We start from the raw sequence: 17,607 nt of genomic DNA on the forward strand, positions 1-17,607 counted from the left end.
AAGCCGACCATGGTTTGCCCTTGAATCCTATCTATTCTCTTCAGTCGACTCGCATCATGTCCCGCTCCCATTTGTTGCAGTGTTTTGCTGATGAGATTGCTCTGCTCGACCGATCGTTCGATTTGGTTCATGGCAGCCGGTGATCGTCACGGTGGTGCTCACCGCCGGCCTCCACTGCGCCGGCTACATGCCCCGCATCCACTGCAAGCTCTTCAGGATCAAAGGTATCCGCAACTCCTCTTCCACTTGCCTCGTCCTGCATGCATGCTAGGTTCTTGACCGAATTCCCCGTCCGTGCGCATTCACATCGCCGAGCACGCAAACGCCACGGAGGGGGTCCGACCTGCTCCAGGGCGCGTTCGGCTCCCTCGTCTTGGCCACAGCTTCACCTACCCGCTCGAGACCGACTCCTCCTCCACGGCCGCTGCTGGGGTGTAACACACCAGGAAGAGAAAGGGGATCGGGTAGCTGAGGGAGAGCGAGAGAGACTTGGGGAGGAAGAAGAACTGCGTTAAGAGGAATGATTGGGGCATGAGGTTTACGGCTAGTCACATCACATGCCCCAAGCCACAGCCGGCTGGTTCCTATTTAAACACTCCCTTCTCCTCTCCTCTCACCCACTCGCTCGACTTACAGGTGGGACCCGATCCTTGCCACGTCACGCTGGACAAATGGCGGCCAAGTGGCCAGGCGTGACATTCTCCCCTCCTTGAGACTGTGCCTCCTCCTGAGAGCTTGCGTCGTCGTCCTCCCAAATGCTCGCGTCTAGAAAGCGCCGGAGCAAGACGTCGAAATCCTCCCAGGTGACTGCGAGAGGTGAACTGTCACCCCACTGCACCTTGATCTGAACGACTGGTGCATTGCCCCTCTTCATCATGCGTCGCTCCAGAATGCACGTCGGGGCTGCGCTGGACACGGACAGGTCTGGCACTCGTGGCAGCTCGGCGTACACTGGAGTGTAGTCTGGCGTGAATGGCTTCAATTGGGAGACGTGGAAGACTGGGTGGACGCGGCTGGACGCGGAGAGGTCGAGCTTGTACCCCAGGAGCCCGATTTTCTCGACGATGGTGTACGGCCCGAAGAACTTGTAGGTGAGCTTGGCACAGGGGCGGCCGACGACGGACTGCTGCACATATGGTTGCAGCTTCAGGAGGACCTACTCACCCACTTGAAACTGGCGCTCGGTGCGGTTGCGGTCGGCCTGCTTCTTGAAGCGGTGCTGGGCGCGTTCGAGTTGGGCGCGGATGTGCGCCGTGTGCGCCGCCCAGTTCATGTCGTCGCAGGTCATGGCGTCACTAGGCCATGCCGTGGTTGCCCCCAAGTTGGCCTCCTTGCCGTACAACGCCTTGAATGGGGTGCAGCCGAGCGATGAGTGGAAGGTGGAGTTGTACCAGAACTTCTCCATGGGCAGCCAGTGACGCCACTTGCTGGGAGTGTCGTGCATGGTGCACCGGAGATACATCTCCATGCACTGGTTCACGCACTCGCTTTGCCCATCGGTCTGCGGGTGGTAGGCGGTGGAGTAGAGCAACTTCGTGCCAGCGCCCGCGAGCAGCTCCCGCCACAGATTGCTGGTGAACACCTTGTCGCGGTCGGAGACGATCGACGCCGGCACGCCGTGGAGTTTGACCACATTGTACCAGAACGCGCGTGCCACCTGCGACGCATGGAAGGGATGGCGCAGCGGGATGAAGTGGGCGAACTTGATGAAGCGATCGACGACGACCATGATCGTGTCGAAGCCCTCTGATGGCGGCAGCCCTGCGACAAAATCCATCGTGAGATCCACCCAGGGCGCCGTAGGAACAGGCAGAGGTGCCAGCAGCCCGGCCGGCTTGGAGAGCTCGTGTTTGGCTTGCTGGCAGGTGGTGCATTGCTGCACGAATTCCTCCGTGTCGCGCTTGAGGCCACGCCACTCGAAATGCTTACGCACCCGCTGGTACGTTGCGGTCGCGCCAGAGTGGCCGCCGACCGCGTTGTTGTGGAGCGCGGCAATGAGCTTGGTGCGAAGCGCGGCATTGGCACCAATCCAGAGCCAGCCGCTGCGGCGGATAACGCCTTGGTGCAGCTCGTAGCCATCATCGTCCGGGCTGGTGATGGCCAGTTTTTGCAGTCGCTCTTGTGCGTCGGGGTCCGTGGAGTAGGAGTTGAGCACTTCCTACCGCTAGGCCGGCTGGCACGTCGAGAGCGCGGCCAAGTCGAGTTGCATGCCGACGCGCGACAAGGCATCAGCCGCTCCGTTGTCCAGTCCGCGCTTGTACTGAAACCTGAATTGCAGTCCCACCAATTTCGCCATGGCCTTGCGTTGGAGCTCGGTCTCCAAATGTTGTTTGCCCAGGTTGCAGAGGGACTTGTGGTCCATGAGGATGTCGAAGGGGCCGCGCTGCAAGTACGGGCGCCATTTGTCGATGGCCATCATCACCGCCAGAAATTTCTTCTCGTCGGTAGAGAGTTGCTGGTTGCGCACTCCCAGGGCTTTGCTGAAGTAGGCGACCGGGTGGCCTTCCTGGACGAGCACCTCGCCCACCCCTGTGTCGCACGCGTCCGTCTCGATCGAGAACGGCTTGTCGAAGTCGGGGAGCGCGAGCACTAGCGTGCTGACCATCGCCGTCTTGGGCCGATCGAAGGCCGCTTGAGCTTGCTCCGTCCAGGCAAAGCCTTTCTTGGTGAGCAGTTGTGTCGGTGGCTTGGCGATGATGCTGTAGTGCGGCATGAATTTTCTGTAGTAGCCGGTGAGGCCCAGAAAACCGCGCAGCTCGGTGGCATTTGTCGGCGTCGGCCACTGTTCCATCGCACTCGTTTTCTCCTTGTCCGTGGCCACACCCTCCTTGGAGATCACGTGGCCCAGGTAGTCGATGTGATCGGCGGCGAACATGCACTTGTACTCCTTGACGTAGAGCTGGTGTGCACGAAGGAGCTCTAAGACGATGCGCAGGTGCTCCAGGTGCTCCTCCATGGTCTCACTGAAGACGAGAATGTCATCCAGAAAGATGATCACAAACTTGCGCACATACTTACCAAAGATGGCATTCAGCAGGCACTGGAACGTGGCCGGCGCGTTCGTGAGGCCGAACGGCATGACCCTGAACTGGAATTGTCCGTGGTGCGTCTTGAACGCCGTCTTGTACTCGTCCTCCTCGCGCATCCTGATCTGGTGGTAGCCGGCGCGCAAGTCTAGCTTGGAGAAGACCGCAGCGCCGACCAATTCGTCGAGCAGCTCATCGATGATGGGCAGAGGAAACTTGTTTTTTATTGTCCCATCGTTGAGGCGGCGATAGTCGACGTAGAACCGCCAGGTGCCGTCCTTCTTCTTGACCAGCAGGAGCGGCGCGGCATACGGGCTCACACTATGCGTGATCATGCCGGCGTCCAGCATTTCCTTGACCTGGTGCCCGATCTCGTCCTTCTGGAGCGGTGAGTAACGGTATGGGCGCGTGTTCGCGGGGACCGCGCCCTCGACCAGTGTGACGGTGTGGTCGTACTGGCGGTGTGGAGGGAGCCCTTGCGGCGCCGCGAACACGTCGGCGAACTCCTCCAGAAGATCAGCGAGCGGTGTCTGGCTGGCACACTTACGACATGGTGGCAGTGCGCGCCCGCACGTGTCCACCATGGCCATCGCCCAGACTTCGTTGCCCGCGATCATCTTGCACAGCTCGTCGGGTTTGATCGCCTTGAGGGTGGTGGACGTCTTTGTGGGCACGCCACGGAGCGTGACCTCTTCGCTGTCGTGGGTGAACTTGACCCACTTGTCCTGCCAGTGACACGTCATGGGGCTATGCTGGGCGAGCCAGTCCATGCCCAGGATGCCGTCGTAGGCGCCAATGTCCAGCTCGCACATCGGTGTGGCGAACGTGTGCCCATGCATCCACCACTTGAGCTCGGGCACGATACGGTTGCAGGTTAGACGGTCACCGTTGGCAACGCGCACGTCCACCCGCGGCATCTCTTCCGTTGCTAGCCCGAGGCGATCGACGAAGGACTTGTTGACGAAGCTGTGTGAACTGCCCGAATCGAGGAGAAGTAACATGACCTGGTTGCCCACCAGCACACGCAGGCGGATCGTGGTCGCCGAGTCCGTGCCGTCCAAGGCATGCGACGAGAGGAGGCAGCACTCGGGAGCATCCCTAGCAGAAGCGGGCGGCTGCGTGACTTGTCCAGGGTCGTCGAGCAGTTGTAGGGCGTGGATGGTGTCGTCAGAGAGCACCTCTCCAAGATCACCGATGCTGATGGTGAGCAGCTGGGCGGGCTGGGCGCACCGCTGTTCACGCGAGTAACGGTCGCCGCACTTGAAGCACAAGTTATTAGCGCGTCGGTAGTCGCGAAGTTGCCGCTCGCGTGCGTAGTCGTCCGTGGGAGCGCGGTTGGGCACGGCCGCCCGTGGCTGTGGTGGAGTCGTCGCCGGTGGAGGCCGTCCCACTGGCGTGATGCGTGGGCGCGCGCGCGTCGTGCCCAGTTCCTCCTCTTGAATGCGCGCCAACACCGACGCCCTAGTGATGCTCGAGGGCGCCTGCAGCCGAACCGGGGCGCGTAGCTCGTCCTTGAAGCCCAGGATGAACTGGGTGACGAAGAACTTGGTGTTGATGGACGGGTCGAGCGCGAGCAGATGGTACATTTGCTCGTCGAACGCCGCGCGGTACTCGGCGACAGTGGTAGTCTAGCGAAGTTGCAGCAGCTTGTGCATGACCACCTCAAACTTGTCGGCACCGAACTCCTCAAGCACGGCGGACGTGAACACTTCCCAGGTGATGCCGCGATGTGTTTGACGAAATTACTACAGCCAGTGCGCGGCTTGGCCTTCGATGTACAGCGCCGCGGTGGCCACCCAGTTGTGTGGTGTGACCTTGTATAGCTCGAAGTACGCCAGGCAGCGATCCAGCCAAAGGTACGGGGCGGAGCCATCGAATCGAGGGAAATCATGCTTTGGTGGCTTGTGGTAGTCGTTGCCGTAGTAGCCCGCTGTTGGAGAGGGAACGGCAGCCGGAGCGGCGAATCTGCCCTGAGGAGCCACTGGAATCAATGAAGGTCGATGGTCTCCGAGACGCGCGTGGGCGGTCGCCGGGCGGCCTGGGTCGGCGGCCACGCGCGGCGAGTGTGGAGGCGGCGGGGGCAGTGGTGGGGGTTGTTGCGGAGCGGCGGGCTGGTGAAGCACGGTGGTGACCGACCCCGATGGCGATGCAGAGCCTTCCACCATCTTGCGGGTCGCGTCGACGTCTGCCTGAGTCAGATTGATTTGTCTGGCGAGTCCGCGCACGTCCTGCGAGATCTGCGCGTTGAAGGCGGCCTGAATCTTGATCTGCTTGTCGTGGACCTCCTTCTGTTCGTCCATCTTGGCGAGGAGAGACTCGAGCATCTTGGTGATGTTGCTGTTGCCCTCGTCCATGGCGGCCAGCACCTGACGCGTCGCCGCCGAAGCTCTGGAGGGCGCCGTCGCCTTGCTTGGAAGAGATCGAACCCCGCGACGGATTTCGGGTGCGCTTGCCGGAGCAGCACACACCGGCGCGGTGGATGTTACCGATCTTCAACCAGTTCGACGAGGAGAAATTTTTTTGGGCGATTTTGGCTCTGAGTACCAACTGTAACACACCAGGAAGAGAAAGGGGATCGGGTAGGTGAGGGAGAGCGAGAGAGACTTGGGGAGGAAGAAGAACTGCGTTAAGAGGAATGATTGGGGGATGAGGTTTACAGCTAGTCACATCACATGCCCCAAGCCACAGCCGGCTGGTTCCTATTTAAACACTCCCCTCTCCTCTCCTCTCACCCACTCGCTCCACTTACAGGTGGGACCCGATCCTTGCCACGTCACGCTGAACAAGTGGCGGCCAAGTGGCCAGGCGTGACATGGGGCCGCGTGGTAGCGCCATGCAGGCGGCCTTCGCCAACGCCTCTGTCTCGTCCCTTGCCGCGGGGGGCTCCCGAGCGTGCGGCATGGTGTCTGCTTGGTGCTCTGCTCCAGCTCGGGCGCGTGCGTGCTCCCACAGAGCGACCTCGACCCCCACAGGCTCGCCATCGGCGACTCACACGCGTGCGGGCTCCGCGGCGCTGGAGCCGAGGACATCCTTTTATTTCTCCCACTCCAGCAGCCAGCTGACAGATAGGCCCTTGTGTGCAAGGATTTTTTGCAAAATGCGATGCCACGCTGTGCACACAGTCATCGTCGCGTGGCGATTGACCAGTCAACCAAAAACGTACACAAATCATACACGGGACCATCATTTAACAAGTTTAGCGATCATATTTCGGGTATTTTGAAGTACAAGTACCAAAGTGGGTTCCAGCGCAAGTTTAGAGATCGCTGGTGAAATTTTGTCATCCACATTACAGTGAAGAAAAACCCTAATCCACTATGTACTGCCTGAAAATAAAACTAATTTACAGTAGAATATACTACTCACCTTGGCGACATATTTTTATAGAAGAAACAACTTGAGTGCGAGACTTGAACCTAGGTGGGCTCACTGCACACCCGCATAGCTTACTAACAGAGCGACATTATGTTTTCCAAACATAGTTATAATAACTTGGAAATTCATCAGGGTTTCTCCACACATACAGACAATGACTTGGAAATTCAGCAGGGTTTCAACAACATAACAAACTTGGTTCCAGCAGGAGTTCAAGAAATAATAAACCCTGGAGATTCAGCAGACCACGACAGTACCAAAGGGAATGACACTAGTGAGCATCCGACAGATTACTGCTGCACACCATTACAGCAGCATACACACACATACACATTGAACATATAAATCACGCTAGACAACTCGCCATTCTGAGGCATCCACGCGTGCCACGCTCGTTGGGCCCTTCATTCTTTTCCTGTAGCTCTGTTTTGGCCGCTGGCGTGAGGTCAACCGTTCGTTCTTTTGTACATACATGTTTGGTTTGGAAGTGGCTGTCGAATGGGCCTCTTGAGCCATGGGCCCAGTAATTAGTTGCTTTTTATCATGACTAAGGTGTACCTCGTTCTGGGTGGAGTGAGCCGAGCCCTAGAAAATATCCGCACTGCCTCCTCTCCTTCCTCCCTCTCCTTTGCGCCGCCTTCCCAATCCCCTCCTCCTGCACGAACCCCGGCAGAGAGAGAAGGAAGGAGAGGAGGGAGAAAGAGAGAGGGAAGAGGAGAGTGAGGTGTGGCGGCTGACGGCAGAGGGTCACCGGCCGGCGTCGGCCTGCGCCGGCGAGGTCGGGCACGACCAGACGGTTGGCGGCGGCTCGACCCCTTCCTGGATCGGGAGCTGCGAGGAGGCCGGGGCTCCTGCGCGATGCACGGAAGGCTGCACACCGCCTCCATCTCCACGCGTGCAACAGCAACCCCGGGAGGAGCTCGAGTCGCAGCGGTGGTCCACGGCGCCATCGTCGGCAAGAGGAGTGTGGGCTGCAGAGACGGCCAGCTCCGTCCGGCTTTCGCGCTGCCGTCCATCCACCCGAGAAATCAGCCCCCACGTCCTTGCCTTCATCCTCTCTCGCTGTCACGCACACTCTCTCCTCGGTCCTCTCACACACGCGCTCGTGGCCGGATATTTGGTAATTTCTTTTCTGAACATAAATAGATATTTTGCCCCCACATATTTGTTGTTTTGCCCAGCGGAAAGGTGGATCAAATATGGAAGACGTGAATTTTCAATAGTGTGAAAAGCAAGCGCTGGTCTTGTTGAAGTTGCATTGAATTTCTGTGATACCTAAGAAGTACTAATGCTCATATTTTGCAATTTTCTCTCCACATCTTTCAGACACGGGTTCTTGAGGAAAGCAGGTACTGCATTTTGTTTGTGTCAACTATACTGAATCTGCAAAGCCTTTTTTGTCTGCCGAGAAATTCATACTCTGCATTAACGGAGGAGAGGCGAAAGCATCACTCCAGGCACAACTGAAGGCCGTCACTCAGTCAGTGGCGACCCAGCGGCTTGTTTCTGCGGCCTGATCCAGTCGTGCAGCACCAAGGTGACCCTGCCGTGTTGCTTCATGGAGGAGCCATGCAGGAGTGGGGAGGCGCGCGCGAGGACGCTGTTGTAGTGGACGTACTCCTTCTGCCGGAACGTCTCTTGCTCGGGCAGCGTCATCTCGTCCCACTCGGCGTGCAGCTTCTCCGACAGGCTCCAGTCGATGTTGTACCTGGTGGCGCCGAAGCACGTCTGGCTCAGGACGCGCCTCGCCAGGGTCTGCAGGTCGGGCACGCGAGCCCCGTGCGTCGACCACCATTGAACTGCAATGGGGTGAGAAACGTGGTAAGAAGATAGTAATTCATGTAGTATGTTGTGAACTGATGAATGAAATGGTGATGATCTCAGTGAGGGTAAGCTTGGGTTTGAAAGTTGAAGTGAAAACAGAAGAAAAGAAGGCTCATGTACAGTTTAAGCAGACCATAGACGCCAGTTTGCAACTTGCAACATACTCCTATGCTATAGAAATGCAGTTGAGAAGCTAGGCTATTGCAGAGAAGTAATCGTTCCACACATTCATCTGTTAACCTTTTAACTTCCATGCTACTATTATTTAAACAACCATGTTGATAAGAGTTAGTCTAATGCAGATAAGTCGAACATTCTACACATGTTGAGTTTGCATACAAGTGCATTGTGACATGATATGTTTGTGCCATGTTCACATACTAACTAAATATGTTTGGCGCACTGTATGTTACAGTGCACAAATGCGCATATCAGATTACTTGGAGGGCCTCGTGACACTATTCCAGCTCGCTCTAAAGATTGAATACAAGTACATATGACACACAAAGGCACTACTGTCAGTGGCTTGTTAGGGAGTGGGCATTTTGCAAGAGGTTAGGGTGTAGCTCACCTTGTGGTAATTCCATGATTTGCTGCATTGCTGGATCTGTGTCAAAATAGCCCAACTTCTTCTCATACACTTTCAATTGTGCAGATGCTTTTCTGGCATTGTAATGAGCCTTGCCCAGTTGGATTGTACAGGCCGCGATGCCGCTGCTGATCTCAGTATCAGGCTTGAATCCAGCTGTGTAAAAGATCCTTGGGTTTAGCATCTGACCAGCAGCATGGAGAGGACTATGCAAGTAATCATCCCATATCCGATCAATCATACACCAATAAAAGTCACTTTCATCTCCGATATTGAGAGATATCTCTTCTTTTGCCCTATCCATGGCTTCATACAAGATACCCATCGGACAGATATCATATTCCAGTTTATACAACACACTGACAAGTGGGTGTGTAACCTTGATGACTTTTGCAGCAGCATGCCAAAATTCATCGTCTGTCTTTACTATGCTCTGGATACGCTCGAACAAATCAAGACAAGCCCAACCAGAGGAAATCCATTTAGGCGAGTTTAACATCTGCACCAGATCTACTCTTGCAGAAACTAACCTCTCTAATGTGATGAACATTGCCACAAATTTTAAATAAGAACTGCTCAAAATCTCCTCCTGAACATACCTTCCTTTCAGTTTCATTGGCAGTGCATGGTCATATAAAAACCTTGTAATTTCCCTTGCCTTCATTAGGACTTCACTGACATGCTTGAGCGCTGCTATTTTCTCAAGCAGAAGGTTGATGCAATGGTCAGCACATAGTGTGAAGAAAAAACTATCATATTTATTTAGCACATACTCCCGTGCCATCTGCATATGGGGTGACACGTCATTCATGACAATCTGAACAATGTTATGAGCACCAACATCTTCAACCACGCGAGAAAGCATTGATTCTAGCTCATCAAAGTCCTCAGTGATTTCAGAGACGTCAATGGATCTCAGGAACAGCGTAACTTTGCTGCAGTGCACCAGGACACTTACGAAGCTTTTGGTACACTTGCTCTTCCAACTATGCACAATTACAGTGCAGCCACTTGTTTGCCACTCTTGCTTGAGTTCCTTTGCGCGGTTCTCAGTTTCTCTTAGTTGCTCCTGCAGAATAGCTTCGTACGTAGGCATTACAGCCCCAGGCCCATGGGAAAACACAACCATCTCCTTCAAAGATGATGAATGGAGAACACCAGGCTCAGGTGCAGCTTCGGAGAAGAACTTGCCTATTGACTTTGCCAACTGAGAATCGAAGTAATCACTTGTCTCAACCTTGGGTTTCGGTTGACAAGAACTATATGTGATTTCCTTGGCCTGTGTCAGATCCGGTTGATAATGAACAAAGCAGCGGTTGTTATTGGACACAGTTGGTTGTAGCTGTGGTTGCTGGACTTGAGGAGATGGAAGGGCTGGGTTTGTGTGAGGAACCTCATCATGTTCTTGCTTCAGTCTCTTCGTTTTTCCGAGCATCTGATCTTTCTTGCGATCCACAAGTGAACTCCTTAAGCTTGTCCTGACACTGTCCGGTACTAGGTTGCATGGACGAACATTGCCCCTGATGCCTGCTAAATGTTCCTCTAGACGGCTGTAACTACAAACCACCTCACCGCAGTAATTGCAGCTCATTCTGCTGCCTTCCTCATCAATGGTTTTGCCATGCCTTTCTTTTCCATGATTACTTGTCTGAGGACCTTGTGCGGAAAAAACCTCAAGAAAAGCAATGAGAGATATTTCAGTAGTGCAAAAATTAAAATGTCAAATTCCCAAAACATGAGTGCAACATTTCACCAATGATGAGATTTCATCTGCTTCCTGTTAATGACATCACATAATGTACTGCTATTGATGAATTTACCACATGTGAACAGAGAAGACTGTGATCCAACTAAACACTGTTAAACATAGTGTCACTGGGTGAAACAGTTTGTTCTGTATTTTTTTCCGATAAAGAACAGTTTGTCTGTATAACTCTTCAAGAAGAGCACAGAGAGGCGTGGTCAATGGCTCATAGTATATTTACCAACAGACTGGAGGCATGAGCTTGTTCACAAATTACAAGTTCAGGGCAACAAATCTCTGGGCACCCATGCAATGAATTAACAACAACTTCAACAGGGCAGTCAACAATTGGCCATTTTCACCATGGTACACTCCAGAAACATGTAACTGTAACTAGATTAGACAGTTGTTCCTCACAAACAGACTAAAATTCGATGCTTACAATCCTGAACGATTCGAATGAACCATACGAAATATAGTTCGGTGCAAGTAGAAGGTTAACTATTTCGGTACTATCCCACAGGACAATTGGAGCAATATTTACTTTTTCAAAGATCAGTGATATGGTATAAACATAAGACTGCATGATGATCTTACCCCCTCTGAGACCAATGGCGAGCAGCGACTCTTTTTTCCCGATACTAAAATCCGACAAAATCATAGCGCCTCCCCTCAAAGTTTTAGCAATTCCTTCGAATCGGCTTCAACGCCTTTCGAAATCCAACATGACGCTACCCAACTCCCAAAATCAGACAAAACCTAAAGCGGAGAAAGGGGGATTCTTCCTCAGCAGAAAGCCCTGAGCAGCATCGCGGGTCACAGCCCACTGCCTATTTCCCTCTCGCCGGCTTCATTCCAGAATAGAAGATCGTGAGGAATTTCCATTACTTACCATTTTTGTCCCCTCCGGCGCGAGAACAAGGAGGGGTTCGCAGCAGGCCGCCGCCGCGCCGCGCAGCACCTCGACCTGCCTCCGAGGCGCTGGGGGCGTCGTCGACGGAGTAGCGGGGGTTTGACGGTGATGAGCCCGATCTCGCGCCCCGCCTCCTCTCCTTGCTGCGCTGCGCGTCGTGGTCTCTGCTGCGCTCTGGCTTTTGCTTTTATGATCAGCGGGTGGCAGAGAGGAGGGAGGAGGCGGCGAGGGCGAGGAGGGAACTCAGGTTTTTGGGGAGAGATGGAAAAGACTATGACTGTATGCCGTTTCTGGAAACTGACGAGACGACGCGTTTCAATCGCTGGACATTCACACTAGTGGGTGAGTGGGTGGGTGGGCAACAATTTTATTTTCTTCGTACATAACGTATATACGGTGAGTCTATATTCTAAAATATGTCTATATACATCCGTATGTGATAGCCAATTTAAAATCTCTAAAAAGACTTATATTTAGGAACGGTGGGAGTACATTCATCCTTATCAAAACATGCATGCACAACTTACTCGTATGAGCACCTAATTATCGGGAACGTCACCTCCCACCTAACGCAAATCACCGGAAGGTTTGAAATAAATCCATGAAAATGCAAGCACCACTCTCAAGTCTGAGACTTAAACTCTGTTGGACAGCGGATATTATTGTTCTCCTAATTATCCAACCACATGTTGGTTCGCGAAACAAATTTTGTTGGACAACAACATATCATTATTCGCGAACCAACCTGTGGTTGGATGGTTAGGTGGACAGTGGTATCCCCAGCCCACCAGGGTTCAAGTCCTAATGCTCGCTTCAGGATTTTCGGTGATACGCGTTCAATGTGAGGAGATGTTCGCGTCGACTACGAGACGTCTATGATGACTTCGTAAAATCACAAGATGATATGCCGGCTCAGTCTCTCAGAGGTGCTCAAAAGGATAGGGTGTGCATGTGTGCATTTATAGAGGTAAGTGCATGCGCGTATATATGAGCGCTTGTGTTGATGTTAAAAAACATTTCATTCTTTGTGATCCAACATGTGGTTGGATGATTAGAGGTAGTGGTATCTCCAGCTCATCAGGGTACAAGTCTTGGTGCTCGCATTATTCCTGAATTTAATTTAGGATTTCCGGCGATGCGCTTTCAGTCAGAGGAGACATTCACATCGACAACGAGGAGCCTACGATGACTTCGTAAATCTCAAGATGATATGCCAGCTCGGTCTCTCAAGGTGCTCATAGGGGTAGGATGTGCGTGTGTGTGTTCATAGTGGTGAGTGTATGCGCGTGTATATGAGCGCTTGTGTCTATACTGATATTCAAAAAAATGTTTCATTCTTCTTTACCATAATAATAATAATAATAATAATAATAATAATAATACACTTTTAATACTTACATCAGCAAATATTCATGAAATCATGATTGCTTTGAAATTAGACAGGATATTAATTGCGCGCATATATTAGGTAGGATATTATATACGCATTAATTGTATGACTAGCGCTCATGTTGATACTTGGTATAATATGAATTGGGCATTGAACACGTCAAACGCTCATCATTGGGGCAATCTAGGTCATTGATTGAACTGGTTTGATGGTCAAGATTGATTTGATACGTCCTTTTGGGTCTTTTATATTGGTATATCTCAACTACTTCAAAAGAACGTAAGATTTCCATTTCACCTCTTTTTCATCCAACTTTTTTTATATACATCTCACTCTTTTCTTCTCCTCTTTGATTTTTCCCTCCCATTTGTGATTTTTATCCTATCAATTCTCCCTAAAAATAGAATCAATCGTTTCATGTTTTATTAACTTACCATAAGAAAAAACATATTCTGTTTGGTAAGCCATTAAATTCTTAGCAAATAAGTACTTAACAATAAAATATCTATCTTCTCTACTTACTTAAAAAGAACATAAGGTTCTCATTTCACCCCTTTTTCGTTCAACATTCCTTATATACGTCCCACCCTTTCCTTCTCCTCTTTGATTTTTTCCTCTCATCTATGATTTTTCTCCTATCCATCATCCATAAAATAGAATCAATTGTCTCATGTTTTTTTAACTTACCATAATAAAAACATATTATGTTTGGTAAGTCATTAAATTCTTAGCAAATAAGTGCTTAACAATAAAATGGCAGGTAAATCATGACGATTGCATAAAAAAAATTGCTAGTAACTAGGCCAAAGATGATTGACTTCATGCCATTGGTGGATTGCTTGGAAAGAAGAATGACAACAAGTTCCTCCTTCCTCAATCAGGGTGAAAGATTGCAGTTTCTAAACTCTGCTTTGTCCTCTATGCCCATATTCTATCTTGGCAGTTTGTTAGCCCCCCCTAGAATTTTAACAACTGGTGAGAATCCAGAGACAATGTCTATGGAGAAAGCATAGAGATGAGCCATCTCCATATTTAGCAGCATGGGACCTGATCTGTAGGCCTAAAAGCAAGGGGGGGGGGGGTAGGGATTTTGAACTTGGGGTCCAGAATATTGCTCTATTGCTCAAGCATACGCATAAGTTTTTGAACAAGATGGATCTGCCATGGGTATCTCTTGTTTGGAATACATATTATCATGGGAGGGTACTAGAGGGTACTGCCAGCTGTGGATCTTTTTGGTGGAAAGATATATGCAAAATGCTGGATCATTTCAGAAACACAACTTGGGTGCAAATTAACTCTAGAGATTCAGTTCTGTTTTGTTCTGACAGATGGAAGCTTGGTGATTCTGTGACAACATTGCAATCAAGGTTTCCAAGGCTATTTTCTTATGTGTAAGATCAATGGATAACTGTAGCTGAAGCCTTTCAAGCAAATGATATCTCAGAGATGTTTCATTTACCTTTGTCTGAATAGGCATATCATGAATATATGGCAATTCTTGCAATGATGACCACTCACAATAGAGATTTGGATGCAAATGATATATGGTACTGGCAGGGGACATGCAATGCTTTTAAACCTAAGATATTCTATTCCTTCATGCATTCTACCTTGTCATTTAATCCTCTACTGCTATGGATCTAGAAATCATCATGCACAATGAAAATAAAAGTGTTTGCTTGGATGTTGATCATGGACATGCTTAACACTAAAGATATGGTCGATATGAGGCATTGGCATATGGATGATGGGGTTAATTGTGTTCTTTGTCCTCTGCTGACAAGGGAAACCAGAGGCCATCTTTTCTTCCACTTTAATTTTAGTGTGAGAGTCTGGAATTATCTTCAAATCTGTTTGCCACAAGGAGATGATATGAGCAACATTGTGTTGCAAGCTAAACGAGATTTTGCAAAAGCTTTCTTCACTGAGGTGGTTTTTATTGCCTGCTGGAACATCTGGATAGTCAGAAATGCTAAGGTGTTCAGTCATGAAAGGCCTAGCTTTAATAAATGGAGAAGTGCTTTCATCCATGATATTACTCTCATGCAGCATAGAATCAAACATGTCTTTAGAGATGAGTTATTGAGATGGATTTCTTTTCTGCCTCCTTAAGGTATTGTCTTGTAGTTCACTAGTTTTTTAGTTCTCTAGTTTTTTACTTTACCACTTTGATTACCTCTTGTAATCCATGTAATCTGTAACTCTTTTTGGCAATAAAGTTAAAGTGCTGGGGGGGGGGGGTGTTCCCTATAGTTTACAGTAAAAAATAATAATAGGCTGAATTAGAAGCTAGTAACAATAGGCTGAATTTTTTAGTGAATCCCTAGTGAGGTGGTTGTTGTGTTGGATAGATGTGCCCTTGATTGGTTACTTCATACAACTTCATCAGCATAGACACATAATTCAAAATATCACCTTGGAATAATTCTAGTCACACATAATTCAAAAGATCACCTTGGTATAATTCTAGTCGAATATCTTAACGCACTTACTACACTTGAACAATAAGATTTGCATAGAAGCCTAGAAAATAGGCATTTAGTTCTAATACGATCTTGGAAAAAAAACAAATATGGTATCAACAGAAACCTTTTATGCTCCTACTAAATAAATTGCTTTCCCTTACCTTTGACTTTAGACATCGTATTCTCCATTCCAAAAGTGGCATCTTAAAGCACTTACTACACTTGAACAATGCGATTTTCACGAAAGCCTGTAAAATAGGAATTTAGTTCTTATATGCTCCCTAGAAAAAGCAAAAATGGTATCAACAAAAAACCTTTATGCTCCTACTGAATAAATTACTTTTCCTTACCTTTGAATTTAGACCTCTTCTTCTCCGTTCCAAAAGTGGTACCTTAACACACTTACTGTACTTGAACAATAATGAGATTTTCGCAGAAGCCTGGAAAATAGGCATTTAGTTCTAATATTATCCCTAGGAAAAACAAAAATGATATCAACAGAAACCTTTATGCACCTAATGAACTAATTATTTTTCTTTACCTTTGATTCTAGATTTCGTCTTCTCCGCTCCTAAAGTGGTATCATAATGGACTTACTACACTTGAACAATGATATTTTCACGGAAGCCTATAAAATAGGAATTTAGTTCTAATACGCTCCCTAGAAACGACGAAAATGATATCAACAGAAACCTTTTATGCTCGTACTGAATAAATTACTTTTCCTAACCTTTGATTTTAGATTTCGTCTTCTCCGTTCCAAAAGTGGAGTCTTAATGCACTTAGTGCACTTGAACAAAAAGATTTTCGTAGAAGCCTGGAAAATAGGCATTTAGTTCTAATATGCTCCCTAGGAAAAACAAAAATGATATCAACAGAAACCTTTATGCTCCTAGTGAATAAATTTCTTTTTCTATATTTTATTTTAGACCTCGTGTTCTCCATTCCAAAAGTGGCATCTTAACGCACTTACTGCACTTGAACAATGAGATTTTCACAGAAGCCTGGAAAATAGGCATTTAGTTCTAATATGCTCCCTAGAAAAAACAAATATGGTATGAAGACAAAAATGATATCAACAGAAACCTTTATTCTCCTAGTGAATAAATTACTTTTTCTATGTTTTAGTTTAGACCTCGTGTTCTCCGTTCCAAAAGTGGCATCTTAACGCACTTACTGCACTTGAACAATGAGATTTTCACAGAAGCCTGGAAAATAGGCATTTAGTTCTAATATGCTCCCTAGAAAAAACAAATATGGTATCAAGACAAACCTTTTATGCTCCTAATGAGTAAATTACTTTTCCTTACCTTGGATTTTAGACCTCGCCTTCTCCGTTTCAAAAGTGGCATCTTAACGCACTTACTGCACTTGAATAATGAGATTTCCGCAGAATCCTGGGTAACATGCATTTAGTTCTAATTTGCTCCCTATAAAAAATGGTATGAGTAGAAACCTTTTTTCTCCTAGTGAATAAATTAATTTTCCTTACCTTTGACTTTGGATCTCGTTGTCTTAGTTCGAGATGTAAATGGAGCATGGCCTAATAGTTGGGCAGCGACTGTGGTTCGTCGGGAATACGCGAATGGTGCAGTGCGTAGGTGCCTTGGAATACCACAAATCTGAACTAAGAGGAAAACATAGACGATGGATCACAATTATGAGGGCAAACATATCAAGAGAGTGGTGGTGGCAGCAGTGGGTGGAGGAGAAGATAGTTAGATCTAGAGAATGTTCGTGGTTGCGGTGGAGGAGAAGATTGTTTGGTCTAAAGAGTGGTGGTGGCGGCGAAGGGTGGAGGAGAAGATGGTTAGATCTAGAGAATATTGGTGGTTGAGGTTGGAGGAGAAGATAGTTAGGTCTCGAGAGTGGTGGCGGCGGCGGGCGGGGGAGAAAATAGTTAGGTCTAATGTTGATGGTTGTGTCATGTGGGGCGAGGTGGCTTTATAGCTGTGCGGTTTGGGACTAGGAGCGCGGCTGCGATCCGTGTGATGCGGGGTGCGGGGCGTCGAGTGAGAGATGGGTGGCGGGGAATGGGAAAAAGGGCTGCGCAGATACATGACGTGGTGGGGGAGGTGTGTTTCATTTTTTAGGGTGAGGCGGGGTGTGGTGATGTGAGGAGGACGTGCATCTCGGGTAGGTGGATGAGAGGTAGGACCAAATGGTTTTTGGATGGATTGTGTTTGCGCACGGCGTTGCTCGGCGCCACAAATTTTCTGATGGATTTCTGGTTCGTGGGCCCATGAGGTGTGTGCCTGTGATGAGACTAGTGCGAAGG

The 17,607-nt window shown here is 49.3% G+C and overlaps 1 protein-coding gene and 1 long non-coding RNA gene across 5 annotated transcripts; one reads left to right on the forward strand and one right to left on the reverse strand.

Annotated features, from left to right (window-relative positions):
* Positions 1 to 7,230: 7,230 nt before the first annotated feature.
* LOC120968089 (uncharacterized) lies at positions 7,231 to 7,877 on the forward strand. Its single transcript, XR_005762183.3, has 2 exons — positions 7,231 to 7,521; positions 7,728 to 7,877. It is a non-coding gene; the product is annotated as an uncharacterized lncRNA (long non-coding RNA).
* LOC109753044 (uncharacterized) lies at positions 7,600 to 17,246 on the reverse strand. Of its 4 annotated transcripts, XM_073505025.1 has the most exons (8): positions 16,822 to 17,246; positions 16,640 to 16,759; positions 16,060 to 16,146; positions 15,871 to 15,957; positions 15,680 to 15,769; positions 15,491 to 15,577; positions 8,797 to 10,486; positions 7,600 to 8,200 (listed from the first exon to the last, which is right to left on the reverse strand). In XM_073505025.1, the coding sequence occupies exons 6-8, from the start codon at positions 15,530 to 15,532 to the stop codon at positions 7,875 to 7,877; spliced, it is 2,058 nt and encodes a 685-aa protein (XP_073361126.1). In that variant the 5' UTR covers positions 15,533 to 15,577; positions 15,680 to 15,769; positions 15,871 to 15,957; positions 16,060 to 16,146; positions 16,640 to 16,759; positions 16,822 to 17,246; the 3' UTR covers positions 7,600 to 7,874. The 4 variants fall into 4 exon arrangements, with proteins under 4 accessions (XP_073361126.1, XP_040250483.1, XP_073361125.1 ...); XM_040394549.3 differs by lacking the exons at positions 15,871 to 15,957; positions 16,060 to 16,146 and having other exon boundaries at positions 16,640 to 16,726; XM_073505024.1 differs by lacking the exons at positions 15,871 to 15,957; positions 16,060 to 16,146.
* Positions 17,247 to 17,607: the final 361 nt, after the last annotated feature.

Source organism: Aegilops tauschii, chromosome 7, assembly GCF_002575655.3.
Source record: "Aegilops tauschii subsp. strangulata cultivar AL8/78 chromosome 7, Aet v6.0, whole genome shotgun sequence".
Classification (NCBI taxonomy): Eukaryota; Viridiplantae; Streptophyta; class Magnoliopsida; order Poales; family Poaceae; genus Aegilops; species Aegilops tauschii.